Source organism: Platichthys flesus, chromosome 23 (assembly GCF_949316205.1).
Source record: "Platichthys flesus chromosome 23, fPlaFle2.1, whole genome shotgun sequence".
Taxonomy (NCBI): Eukaryota; Metazoa; Chordata; class Actinopteri; order Pleuronectiformes; family Pleuronectidae; genus Platichthys; species Platichthys flesus.
Genome location: NC_084967.1, coordinates 13,528,421 through 13,542,225, shown reverse-complemented (window position 1 = coordinate 13,542,225; position 13,805 = coordinate 13,528,421). Strand labels below are relative to the sequence as shown.

The window sequence follows — 13,805 nt, the reverse complement described above, 5'->3', positions numbered from 1 at the left end:
GTTTTAAATTTAGCTTCTACAGCCCAAACAAACAGAATGTGTAGTATGAGTCTATACTGCCCACCCATGCCCCCACCAGTCTGTCTGGGCATTCCCCTCTGTGCCATCATGACAATATTACAGTTGCCCTTTTATAAAAGTGTCATTTTAATGCATTTAATTAACGGAGAGGCTTTAAATAGCTCTGTATAGGCGGGGGGGTTAATGAGAGGGAAGCCGTTGCCAGACAGGAATCACCAGGATGATACTGACTGCGTCGTCCATCAGGGAACCCACACAGAGATTTCCAATGGAGGTTTTGTAATATCAACTGTTCTTTGTCTATGCACTAATTCATGTTTTTCAAGTTCAATTGTAGGTTACCGGCACTATGTTCTCTTAATAATTTATTTCATAAAAAGACCAATAACCTTACTAATAGTAGTAAACTATTACTACTAATAATAGTTAACTTGAATATTCTTATAATTCTACATCAGTAGATGTAACTGAATTTGAGTATTACAAAATCTGTGTTTTGCATGTCTTTATGAAGTAAATTATTATTATTTGTCCATAAATTAAAACTGTCCATAAATTAAAACTGATTTCTTAAAAGATTGCCCATGTAGGAATTTATTACTTTCACACTGTAATGCTATTGGTTTCAATTATCTATAAATATATGCAGACTAACACCCTTTTTATTTGTCTTAAAATTTCAAAATCATTAAAGTTAAACTCAGAGAAGGTTTCTTTATTTTACAAATATCACATACAGTGCAAAGTAAATTATATTTTTCTCGCATCATTTATTTCACAAATGGACCAAAGTCAAACTCTCCTCCACACCGAGAGAGGGGGTGCATAGTGGGACTCCTCAGTCCATCCCACTGCACTCACCTCTTGCCTTCACCCGAGTGAGGGGCAGCAGTGCGTGAGCAGATGTCTGGATGTGACTGTCAGCTGAGATATTCCGAGAGCCGGTGACCATGCAGGTGGAAAGAACGTCCGAAATAAACAGATAAATAGGTTGGATACAAGGAGGCTGCGGAAGAAGATAACGGCACGACGCAGCACCCATCAGCAAGATTTACTGTCCAGTCGCTGCTGGTCGTCTTGCTGGTGGCTTAATAACCAGTCATAAAGAGGTGGGAGGGAGCTTGTGATTTGGAGGAAGACGTGTGTGAAAGCATTGATAAAGGAAATTAGAGAAGGTGAGTGTGTAAAAGAGAGAGAGAGAGGAGTAGATAAAGCCGGAGCAGGGACCATGAGCTCTGCACTGCCGTACGACTCGCTGTCAGCTCGGCCGAGTCCCAGCAGACGAGCTTTGGACTGGGAGCGCGACCAGTTAGCGGTGCGAAGACTGTCCTGCCCACAGGGTCTCAACCTTCTCACTCCTCCTCCTCTTCCTCGTCGACCCTCGGCCATCCCCGGCTACCTGCTGTCGCCCTACCAAGACCAGGAGGAGCACCACCAGCAGCTGCGACTATCCTTGTCTATGTGCTCAGAGGCCTCCCTGGGTCCCCCTGCACCTCCACCTGTGGGAACTCCCCCACCCTGCTGCCGCCCAGTGGGAGTCATGCACCTCCTGCGCCTGGCACTCCTCGCTTTCAGCTGCCTTTTCTGGGCAGCCGGCTTGGCCCTCTTCACCCTGGGTGTTTGGGCTCAGATTTCCCTGGCAGACTTCATGCTGTTGTCAGCCAATCGCTACCCCAACGCTCCGATCATCCTCCTATCCACTGGGGCTGCCGTCACCACTTGGGGCTTTTTAGGTTGCCTGGGGGTGGCTGCGAACTTGCCTTGCGTGCTGAGGGCGTATGGGTTCTTTCAACTTGCCGCACTTATAGCCGGTTTGGCCGCTGGACTCTCGGGCCTCTTCTACCGTGAAGATATCGCTGGAGGATTTCGCAGTGGCTTACAGCGAGCGGTGGCCGGCTACACAGAGGATGAGGGCCGTGCCGATGCTCTAGACAGCCTTCAGAGGGCCCTGGAGTGCTGTGGAGCTGAGGGTTGGCGTGACTGGCTCACTTCAGATTGGGCTTCCCAACATATGACCTTCCTGCCTAATGAGAACAGTTCCTCGGTGTCCCTGCCGGACAGCTGCTGCGCCAGGCGCAAGGGTTGCAAGAATCGTCCTCTTCTGTCCGATGATAACGACGAAGTAGTGGCTGCAGGAATCCATCCACACGGCTGCTTCCGTAAAGTCTTCAGTCTGGTCAACGACAACGTCTTCCACATTGCTGCCACTGTGTTGGGATTAGCCTTCACCCAGATTGGAGGCATTGCCCTGGCTTGTCTGCTTGCCAACAAACTAGCACCAAGACAGCATCGTCGTGTGGTGGCCCATTAAGGCTCGATCTTAAACCAAGGATTGGTAATTAATGCCATAAAGGATCAGTGGAGATGCGAAGTTGGGGGAGTGTTTCTGGGCATTCAGGGTTCCACAGCTACTCCCCTCACTTTGCAACTCGTTGACCCTCGCTGTTTGCATGGCTCTCTTTACTGTACAGGTTTAATTGATTCAGTGTAAGGGGAAAAGAGGTGCAATTAAAAGTCCAATTCTGTCCATTTGGTGCATTAGTAGCTAGTCTGAGGTCACATGATCTTGGAGCCAGAATTGAGTAGCTTATTTTATTCCTACAGACGATGGCCTGATGCCCAGGTCTTTGCTAATTTCAGAGCGACACAGTTGTAATTTCTCATCAAGTGGCCACATTGTTTGAATAGTAAATAGCTCTTGTCTCCATCTGAGCGACCATTGATGTGTTCATCTTAAAACGAGGTGAGGTCAGGTGCGTTTTTGGTGCATTTCGTTCTTGTGCTGTTGACCAACAAACATCTGGTGTGAAGTTTGTACGGCGCAGTATTTTACTGTTATGGTAAACGATCAGGATAATGAAATAGACCAACTGTAGATGGATGCTCAACGTGCAGACATCCGCTTTCCACACCTGCTTCACCTCCGGGATCCTGTTGATGCTCTAGATGGTTTTACTTGTGTGCTTCACTTCCGAATGCATGAGCAGATTTTTTTTTCATACAACCTGGCAACAGTGCCTTTATTATTGTAATCGGCTGTGGGGCTAGCATGCCATGCTTTTATAGGGAATAGGAGATGGCGCTCTGATTTGCTTATAGCATGTAACCAAGAACACCCATGATTTATTCGGAGACCAAGTAAAACCCTTTCGAACCCGATGCGCCTGGTGCAACAATCTTTGTCACTCTTAAACTGTTTGGACTGTCGCTCCACGTGCTTAGATTTTTACAATAGAGCCTGATATGCCTGTAAAAATTATGTTTTTCTGCCTTTTGTGCTATATTCAGTCAGAAATGTTAAAATAATGACTTTATTAATGTACCATTATTGGTTAGAGTTTAACTTTTCTCATGGAGTATACGTGAATGCACAGGAATGTTCACCAGCAGTTTTCCAATTTAGACGTTTTTGTCTGTTTGTGTTCAGCAGATGTTCATCTCCACATCATTTAGTTTTGCCATCACAAAGGCAACACTGTGCTGGAATGGTGCTGTAGAAACTAAGCTAAATACTGTCTGTGAGCTTTTGTCTGTGCCATTTTTTACTGTATTCTGCGCTTTGTAAAAATCAGCTTTTCAGATTTGGTGAGAAAATGAATGCTTTTCTTCTCTGAAGGCTCGGAAGCACAAGTTTATCTCACAACATTAAATGTTAGTGCAACTTCCAAAACCCTTGATTGCATCAGCTCAACCCACATGTTGGGTTTTAGATTTTTAGAATACAGGCTGAAATAATACAGATCCATTAGCTTCGCTTCGAGCCTCATCATCAATTATGTCACCTTTCCTCTTCAGGATAGGCATTATTAATGCTGTAGTAATTGTAATATATGACATATGTTTACATTCTGTAATATATAATCCATATTTATTGTGAACAGCGGTGCAAACACGGCATGATTGAAAATTGTATGAAGCCATATCTGTTAAAATACATTACGGGATATGATATTGATTCGACAATGGGAATGTCATGGTCTGCTGTCCTTGAATATATAAAATGTATAAATGATAACAGCATTATCGTGATGTAATGGTGGTGTAAAAATCTGCACCGCAAATGCAAATGGAAATGTATATATTAAAGATTGGGTGAATGTTGAAATCTTGTCAAGAGTAATTATTTTGTTTTGGGACTTAAATTAAGTATTTATGTCTCAATTTGACCGGTGGGAGAGAGCGAAGCTGCCATTTGCATTGGAAACATGTCTGGGTTATTATTTTATGACCAAGCCCATGGTGGACGAATGCCAGTCTGGTACATTTTCTGCCCTTGGACTGGTCGATCCTCACATGATGAGACCTCTGGAGACCCTATACTGAATTATGGCCAACTGGACGACATCTCATTTGTAGCACCTGAGACGACAGTGATTGGATCCGACCTTGAAGGGAGACAACAGCCACGGCAGCGTGATGAAAACACAACAGGCCCCGATGCAGCAATCGTTAGTTTATGGAGCAGAAAATCATGAAAAACATCCTCAGCTCAGAAGATGATTTTCATACATATATCACAAACCCCCTTTTTCTTTAAACCCTTTATACATCAGTGTTTTGATACAGGCTGCGTGCTGCGCTCCAAACTACGACGGACGTTTTCATGACCTAATTATGCTATTGATTAGCCTACATTAGGCTCTAACAAGGCTTGCGGATGCTTTCTGTCTGATTGCACTGTCCCAGTTTAACCTATTTGGCTTGAAATCGACATATCCATGATCATGATTTCAACATGCATAAGATGAGCTCAGAAATATATTATACATGACACCTCTACTCAGGGAAAACACAACGGGATCTCTATCTAAAATTGTGTGCAGTGATCTAGATTACACCAAATACATTTAACTATACCGTCAAATCAAATTGCCAAATTCCATTGTTGTATATATAGCCCATAATCACAAAAAACTTCTGCTTTATATGACCCCAACTTCTTTACAAAGTTTAATTAGGAGGGAAAAGACTTATGTACTCAGGAGAGTCACAGGTGAGGGGTGTTGTGTGGCTGTGTGTGGGTTTCAATCTCTAAAACACAACCTAACTTCACTGTTATATTTCACATCACAATACATTCAAAGTTATTTAGAATTGACAACATGCTGTGGGCCATTATTATCATGTCCTTGCACTTGGAGCCACTGAAAATAAAGCTGGCCTCGGGCCTCTACACACATGGGTGTGTCCTGAAATCCTCTGCAAACTTCCGGAATCTGAAAATTTTGCTTTTGGACTTGGCAGTTTCTCACACCCGTGCCTGGCTAGGCTGGACAGCAGTCTCACACCCGGGATATGTAGCTTGGATGTGGGTCTAGATTTGGCTTGTGGGGCCCAAGTTCTTTTTATGCAGATGTCGTTAAAAGAAGGGAGGAACAGAGGGATGTATCTCTTCTCTCCTCCTTCTCTGTCGCTCTGCCCTTCATCTGACTCTTTTTAGTGCCTCGCAGTTTGCACAGCAGCCTGCTCTCTGCCCTATATTTTGTTTGGCAATTCTATCCACCACCACCAACACAGCAGCAGCAGCAGCTCTCCCCTCTCTCTCTCTCTCTCTCCAGTCCGTCGCTGCGTAAAAACCATCCGCCGCGCTGCGCATGGAAATGTAGCTGTTTTTACGCACGGCGTCGTCTCCAAAAAAAAGATGGACCTAAAATCCGAGCTCCTCAAGTCCATCTGGTACGCGTTCACGTCGCTGGACGTGGAGAAGTGTGGCAAAGTGTCCAAGTCCCAGCTGAAGGTAAGTGAGTGGTGGTTAGTTTAGATCAGGCAACCGGGACAGACTTTAACTGCGTTTTGTGCCACTTTTTCTGCTGTTGAACCGAACCAGAACTCTTTGGTTTCTTTATCTGCCTTTATACCGTGTTAAGAAAAATGTGAATCTATGTTGTAATCTGTGCACTGGTGAACACACACACGCCCTCCAGGCTCACACACAATCCCAAATATGTCCCACCAACATACACGTAACCCACTCAGATTAGAGGAAAACCAGCTTCGAGCTCAAAGTCCAACTTTTTTCCCTTTGTGGCTTTTCCTACTTTATTACCAGAGACATAACAACACCAGCTGTGTCAGGGTTTCTTTTAGAGAACTGTGTGAGTGTTATTCAGTCTGTCGTCAGGCTTTCTGTCCAGTTCCTACATGTCTGTGTGAGCCCCCACTGCAGGGAAGAATCCAGGGAAAGAGCTGAAAGCTGCCCTGACATGCTCACTCTCTAGAAACCAGCTGTCTCTGCTTGTGTGTGTGTGTGTATATATGGAGAAATATAGTCTGCACAGAAGAATCAGTCTGAAAGTGTGATTATATATACCTTACACATGCACTGTGTGTGTGTGTGTGTCTCTAGGTGCTTTCACACAACCTGTACACTGTGCTGAACATCCCACACGACCCTGTGGCTCTGGAGGAGCACTTCCAGGACGATGACGATGGGCCGGTGTCCAATCACGGCTACATGCCCTACCTCAACAAATATATACTGGACAAGGTTAAAAAAAAAACTTTCACTTCCAGTTATTATGATGCATTTTATTTCTGCACAAGCGGTAAATTATGAACAGAAAATGTCATGAAATGGCCCAATGAGGTTCCTCAGAACTCAGCCACTGATAAATTCAGCTGTTCTACTATTTAGCTTTCCTAAAGTTTTGTGACAAGATATCTTTATAAGATATATGCACCCATTATTGGAGTTTAAGCATTTTTGGTTTGCTCTTACCAGGAAAATATGGACATTTCGAACATTACTCAGAAGCAGTAATAATCGTAATAGTTAAAGCATCTTTCCATCGATAACTGTTTTATTTCATACATAACTATTGATGTTCAAACCCTGTTTCCTGAATGTTTCATTCCTTACGGACCATGTTGTTCAGGTCAAAGCGGGGATGTTCGACAAGGAGAAGTTTGACGACCTGTGCTGGATGATGACCATGAAGAAGAACTTCAGGGGGATACCACAGGGTGCGCTGCTATCGGAGAGAGACTGTTTCAAGCTCTTCTGTCTATTCAACCTCTTGTCCGAGGACCGCTACCCGCTGGTGATGATCCCAGAGGAGGTAAACCATGACGTTAAACTGGGAGTGTTGGTGGCACTCAATAACGGAGATCGTATATTTTATAAAGTAAAACAATTATCCGTGTGGATCAAGAGAGAACATCACAAACTGATACGAAACATGGAACAAGTGGAAAACTTTGCTGTGATCAGCTAATTGCTTGAAATAAATATTAGGTTACACAGAAACTTAACGTGTCTCCAAACCAAATCGCTCAGTATTTTCACAGAAGTGCAAGTAAGTGAGTTAATGAGGCTCTTCCTTCCTGCGTTTCCTCCATTCTGGTCTTTGTTTCCTGTCGACAGAGACCAAAATAAACAGAGTTTGAACCCTTGACACAGAAGACTCCTTCTGTAAGAGTATAGAACAGAAGCATACTGATGCAGCATGTCAGCGTACTATCAGGATCGGCCCACGTCAGTGACAATATTGCGGCGTACCGACTATTTACAACCGTGCATTTGGTTTTTATGGTATCAATGGTGTTTAGGTGGAGTATCTCCTCAAGAAAATCTCCACTGCGATGAGCGAGGAGTGGGACGGGAAGCTCCTGGAGGACTTGATATCCCAGGATGCCACGCTGCTGGAGGAGGGCATGTCTGTGTGGACGTTCCTGGAGCGGATGATCACGGGCCAGCTGCTGAGGGTCACCAGTGCCGAGGCCTTCAGTCTGGCTCTGCACCAGGTCTTTCTGGAGATGTACCACAACGTCCTGAAGAGGGTTGGTATTTATGATTGTGTTTAATTACCCAGTTCTATATGTTCTCTTTGTCTTTTTCATCCTGACCAATGTTGTCTCCAGGGTTATATGTGGAAAAAGGGGCACGTGCGTCGGAACTGGACGGAGCGCTGGTTTGTGCTGAAGCCGTTCTCCATGGCCTACTACGTCAGCGAGGACCTGAAAGACAGGAGAGGAGAAATCCAGCTGGATAAAAGCTGTATCATAGAGGTTGGTGAGGAGGTGCATTGTGGACGTGTTCACCGAAAGTGTTTGTTTCCCACGTACAGCCCCTCCGGAATATTTCAAGAATAATCAGCACTTCAATGAATGTCTGAAAGCAGCTCAAGATGTCTCCTCTCTGTTCCAGACTCTTGCAGACAGGGAGGGGAAACGCTGTCTGTTCTGTGTGAAAACCCACAATAAAACTTTTGAGATGAGTGCGTCCGACCAGAGGAAGAAAGTGGAGTGGACTCAGGGTGAGTTGTTGCGTCTGAGTAGAAACACAAGGACAAGGTCACCTTTGAACTACTCTGATTATAATGCGTGTGGCTGCTGCTGTGTTTGGCTTGTTGGTTTTACCTCAGGATTCAGGAAATCCCTATTTAACGAGTTGTGGAACCAGTCTAACAATGAATGTGTTTATATTATGTTTCTATATTTTCTATGGCATTAAGTGTGAAAGGGGGAGAGAGAGCACAGGAGACATGCAGCTGAGGTTGAGTTGTTTGCACGTCCTTGGAGTGGCCTCTTCGATCAGTTTAAGTTATGTTTGATCATTTTATCTTTGTGCATTATACAATATGAAAGACTGTGTGTGTGTGTGTGTGTGTTTTTGTGTGTGTTCCTGTAAACTCTCCAGCCATTCAGACAGCCCTCCGTCTCCAGGGCGAGGGCAAGTCCTCCCTTCACCACGAGCTGAAGCTGAAGCGACGGGTCCAGCGGGAGCACAGCCAGCGGGAGCGCAGCCGGAGCTCCCGCAGCAGCTGCAGCAGCCAATCGGACGACTCCAACATCCAGGAGATGGAGCGGATGGAGAAAGAGAAAGACAAACAGGACCTGGAGATTGAAAGCATCATCCAGGTGAGAGGGGAACGGGGTCGATAATGGAATCACAGGGTCAATAATGCCATAATTATAATTATGTGTCAGCTTCCTATAATATCTGTGTTCGCAGCATGCACGGGAACTGGAGAGCAAGCGAAGGGAGGCGGAGGAGATAGAAAGGAGGAGACAGAGGGAGGTGCAGATGGAGCTGGAGAGGCAACTGAAAGAGGCTGAGATGGTAAAAAAAAAAAAAGTTAGAAATATGACAAAATGTATCTGCAATTTTTCTGAAATGGTATTTAGCATCCATCCCAATCTCTCTGTTCTCTGAAAACAGCATTAAGACTCTGGCATTATAAAATTCAGATTCAACCCTCAGTGATTTTTAGTGCTTTCAGAAAAGGTTACAGGATTCCTGGAAGAGGTGAATTAGGAATAGGACAGTTCTTTCTACTCAGCTGTTGCTATGTGTGTGTGTTTGTGTTTGTGTGTGTGTGTGTGTCCAGTTGAGAGACAGCATGCAGGCGGAGATGCACGAGAAGGAAAAGGAGGCTGAGCAGCAGAAGAGGAGGATTCTGGAGCTGGAGTTGACGCAGCAGAAATTGGAGGGAGCGCTCAATGTGGAGATCCAGGCTCGGCTGGAGGAGGAGAGGGTCCGACAGGAGCTGGAGAGGTGAGAGAGACACACAAAAACATTTCAGAGAACAAAGATCACATCACTACCTTTCCATGCATATGTCTCAGGCACCTCTCGTAGTCTCTTGGCCTCATGTCTTTAAACTTCTGCTCTGAACCAAGACATTTTCTGGTGTTTTCAGCAACCTTCCTCTTCTCTTTAGGTTGCTGGAGGCTGAGGAGGAAAAGAAGAGGCAGTGCCAGCTCCTGCAGGAGCAGCAGAGGGAGCAGCAGGGCGCGAGCCCCGTAGAGGAGGTCTCCGACGTTAGGACGGAGGAGGAGACCCCCTCGGCCCTTTCCTCAGCTTCGCAGGAGCTCCAGGATTTGCAGGCGTCTCGCCAGAAGAGCCACAAGCGCCTCGAGGTGCGAAATGTGTTTAGATCATCTCTGTGAACCTCATTTTCAATACAACACTAAACCTAACTCCCAGTTTCTACTCATCCTCTCACTCCAGGAGGTTCAGGAGAAGCTGAGGAACGCCACTCAACATGTGCGGCACTGGAACGTCCAGCTGAACCGCCTGATGACGCCCATCGCTCCTGGAGGTGCAGTATTCTTTTTATTGTGTTCAGGTCACCCAACAATATTAAAAACTAAATGAAACCATTGCGATATCAAGGAGCAAGAATCTCTACTCTGCTCCAGGGGCTATAATAGATTAAATCATCCGTAGAATGAGTAATTGTATGGTATCACAATTCATCCATACAAGAAAATAGGACAGGATAGAAATGTGGTATACACGAAGATAACAACAATAATTAAAATCTCATCCATTTTGTTTTTCTAGAGTGTTTGGGGCAACGCCTGTCGTCCAAACCAGTGTGTCCCAAACAGGAAGGAGCGCTGGCGAGTAACGAGTTCATCACTAAACTCAAGAAACGATCAGATCAGATCGAACAGATCGATCACATGACAGAGGACGACCGGACGCTGGAGGATTACATGGAGGCCGCCCACCTGTCGGACGGATCCGAGGAATCACAAGGAAAACCCAACGGACAAATGTGATAACCATGCTGACTGTTTTCTATTGAACAATTCCAAAATGTTAAAACTAAGAAGAATGTGTAGGACTGTGAGTGGAGGCAGACTCGTCATGTAGAGAATCTGCAGAAAGCATGGTAATATATTTATATTCAGAGGTTTACCCTGAGATGATGGAGAACAATGATGACGAGCTCAATGTGATGCTGGATTCAATAAAGACCCATTTGACTGAGATCAACAGAGATGTACAGTTTTGTACAATAAAGTTTATTGCTGAACAATAAAACTTGATGATTTTCTGATATTTGTCATTTTTTACTACTCTGCTCCTGAAAGTTCTTTATAATGTAATTTATAATGTATGAAATATATATTCATAACATATAATAATTAGTTGATGCATAAGTTATCATATACTTTACATCTATATATAATCACATAAGGATTAATGTAATAGTGTTTATAGTATACATTATTTACTTTTGTACATAATATATCCTTTTAGTTTTCTTATTAATAATTATTTTAGTGGAGTTCTAACGTGTTAGTATACTTAAAACTGATATGTTTTATATTATTGTGTATTTGTATACTAACTTTAATAATAAAATCATGGCAGAATCTGACCTGGGGGGGGCGCTGGAGCTCATATGGGTCTGACAATGACCCGGAAAGAAAACAGTCGAACTCTCCCTGGTTCAGACAAGATGGCGGCGCCCTGCACTGGGTCATGCCGGCAGCAGGAGCCTCTGTGTCGGGTGTAACAGTTGATTAATCTCGGTCTGTCTACTGGTTCGTTCCACAGGTGAACGATGGGGTGGCTGTGACCTGTTAGGACGTCATCAGCGGAGCAGTCCACCATGTTGAACCCGGTGCTCGGCAGCATGTCGGCCGCCTGCAGAGGGAAGAGGCTCGGCTCTCTGCTGTCCCTCAGCCGGAGTCTGGCCCACAACCAGCGAGGATCCCCGGATCCCCCGCCGGAAACCTCCGCTCCTCTCCCGGACAGAGAGCCGGAGAGGAGCTGGAAGCGGCGCAAGGACCCCAGCAGCCGCTCGGTGTTCCTCTTCCCCGGGCAGGGCAGCCAGTTCGTGGGCATGGCCCGGGGTCTCCTGAAGTACCCCAACGTGAAGGAGATGTTCGACGCCGCGCAGAAGATCCTCGGGTACGACCTGCTGTCCCTGTGTCTGCACGGACCCGAGGAGGAGCTGATGAAGACGGTGCACTGCCAGCCCGCAGTGTTCGTCACCTCTCTGGCTGCCGTGGAGAGGCTCAACCGGGAAAACCCAATGGTGCTGATCACTCGATTAATCGGATCAATCTGCAAACTCGGTTAACTGAACGTTTTAATCATGAGTCATTGGTTCTGTTGTTGGTTTGTCTGATGACTGCATCATATTTAAGTCCCAAACATACTTTACAAAGGTTGTTATTATAAATGGTAAAGAAAAACCTCTAATTCTTTTATACATTCATATTCATTGATTCGTGAATTTGAGCTTGATACATGATTGGGATTGTCTAAATTGTTGATTCATTATTTGACAAATTTATTAATAGACTCATAGCTTCAGCTTTTATTCAACATATTAATATTACTCATGCACTTATTTTATTTTTCCTCACACTTGTGTCCGCAGGCTGTTGAGACGTGCGTTGCTGCTGCAGGTTTCAGCGTTGGAGAATTTGCTGCTCTGGTCTTTTCCGGTGCCATAAACTTCACAGAGGGTAAATATGAAATCACATCCTGTCGTGTGCACCTGTGACAGTGAGTGCGCCCTGCTTACCCCCTGCTGTGTCCTGTAGCCCTGTATGCGGTGAAGGTGCGTGCCGAGGCCATGCAGAAGGCCTCCGAGCTGATTCCCAGCGGGATGCTGTCGGTCCTCGGACGAAATCAGGCTCAGTATAAATACGCCTGTCTGCAAGCTAAGGAGCACTGCAAGAGTCTGGGGGTGGAGGAGCCGGTGTGCTCTGTGGCCAACTACCTGTTCCCTGACGCCAGAGTCATCGCGGGACATCAACAGGTACGGGGCATTAAAGCAAAATACAAAATACAACCACACCATATCAGGTTATACATTTCTACCTGTTATAGGTGAGACAGGGCTTTATATCTAAGTGGTGACATATATCTGGGTCACAGCTGTCAGAGCATCTCCTGTGTAATGTCCTTTAATCCGCTCACTCTTGTCATTCTAGGCTCTGGATTTCCTGCAGCAGAACTCCAGACGTCTCCAGTTCATGAGGACCACGCCCCTCCCGGTCAGCGGAGCGTTTCACACAGAGCTGATGGCCTCGGCTGCTGAGCCCCTCCGAGAGGTGCTGAGACAGGTGGAGGTCAGTCTGACTGCTGCTCACGCACATCCGCCCATCATGGTCTTTCTGTACATTTAAAGCTCACAGCCTCACAGCTCAGTTTGTTTTGTTTTTTTCATCTGACTCCTGGTTTGTCTCTCCTCCTCAGGTGCGGCGTCCCGAGATCAGCGTGTACTCCAACGTCGACGGCAAACGCTACATGAACGAGAGCCACGTGCGGCGGCAGCTGGTGAAGCAGCTGGTGTCGCCCGTGAAGTGGGAGCAAACTCTCCACGAGATCTACGAGAGGACCCAGGGGGAGCGGTTCCCTCACACATACGAGGTCGGCCCCGGAAAGCAGCTGGGCGCCACGCTTCAGAGATGCAACATGAAGGCGTTCAAAACGTACACGAATGTGCAAGTCACCGCGTATGAGGACTGATAACAAAGAGACATTGGATTTGGAATTTAGCAGCAGGAGGAGGAGGAGGAAAAATAATGGACCTTAGCAAGACCAACTAAACGTGCAAGCTCCTGTGGTTGCTTCTCAAGGTCTTTGTTTGTGCGTTAGTCAGAAATTAAATCTTTTTTTTTTTTATTCAAGAGACTGCAACATTTTGTCTTTATGATTTTTTTATTAGCATTATAAGAAAAGCATTTTCAAAAATCTGCAACAGAAAGTCCAGCTCCCTTCATTTTATATTAAGCCAGGGTTCATATCATCTGTAAAAAACACATTTTTTCTAGGCCTCTTAAACCAGTAAGAAACGATGTGGCTACAAAAGACTGCAGGCCAGCAACAGTCCAGTCATGGGAACGTGTGTGTGACCTTAAAAAGCGACATTTCAGTGCTACATGAAACTGGCCAACTCCTTGGCTAATGCTATAAAACTGATTGAAATCCACCTGCGTTGGGATATCTTTTTTTGTCACTGGTACATTTCCCAGGAAGCTGCCCACAGCCGCCTGCGTCAACTCCAATACCGCTCGTTAAAATAGTACAA

General features: G+C 45.5%; 3 protein-coding genes across 3 annotated transcripts; all 3 read left to right on the top strand.

Annotated features, from left to right (window-relative positions):
• Nucleotides 1–1,249: 1,249 nt before the first annotated feature.
• LOC133948536 (tetraspanin-7-like) lies at nucleotides 1,250–2,507 on the top strand. The gene has a single exon (XM_062382346.1). The coding sequence runs from the start codon at nucleotides 1,250–1,252 to the stop codon at nucleotides 2,330–2,332; it is 1,083 nt and encodes a 360-aa protein (XP_062238330.1). The 3' UTR covers nucleotides 2,333–2,507.
• A 2,999-nt stretch (nucleotides 2,508–5,506) lies between these two features.
• def6c (DEF6 guanine nucleotide exchange factor c) lies at nucleotides 5,507–10,808 on the top strand. Its single transcript, XM_062382726.1, has 12 exons — nucleotides 5,507–5,758; nucleotides 6,368–6,508; nucleotides 6,897–7,079; nucleotides 7,570–7,800; nucleotides 7,882–8,028; nucleotides 8,168–8,276; nucleotides 8,660–8,880; nucleotides 8,975–9,082; nucleotides 9,351–9,517; nucleotides 9,684–9,882; nucleotides 9,974–10,064; nucleotides 10,310–10,808. The coding sequence occupies exons 1-12, from the start codon at nucleotides 5,663–5,665 to the stop codon at nucleotides 10,528–10,530; spliced, it is 1,914 nt and encodes a 637-aa protein (XP_062238710.1). The 5' UTR covers nucleotides 5,507–5,662; the 3' UTR covers nucleotides 10,531–10,808.
• A 398-nt stretch (nucleotides 10,809–11,206) lies between these two features.
• mcat (malonyl CoA:ACP acyltransferase (mitochondrial)) lies at nucleotides 11,207–13,706 on the top strand. The gene is made up of 5 exons (XM_062382814.1): nucleotides 11,207–11,798; nucleotides 12,147–12,234; nucleotides 12,313–12,530; nucleotides 12,706–12,843; nucleotides 12,971–13,706. Exons 1-5 carry the CDS (start codon nucleotides 11,370–11,372, stop codon nucleotides 13,241–13,243), a joined length of 1,146 nt encoding a protein of 381 aa, XP_062238798.1. The 5' UTR covers nucleotides 11,207–11,369; the 3' UTR covers nucleotides 13,244–13,706.
• The last annotated feature ends 99 nt before the right edge of the window (nucleotides 13,707–13,805 follow it).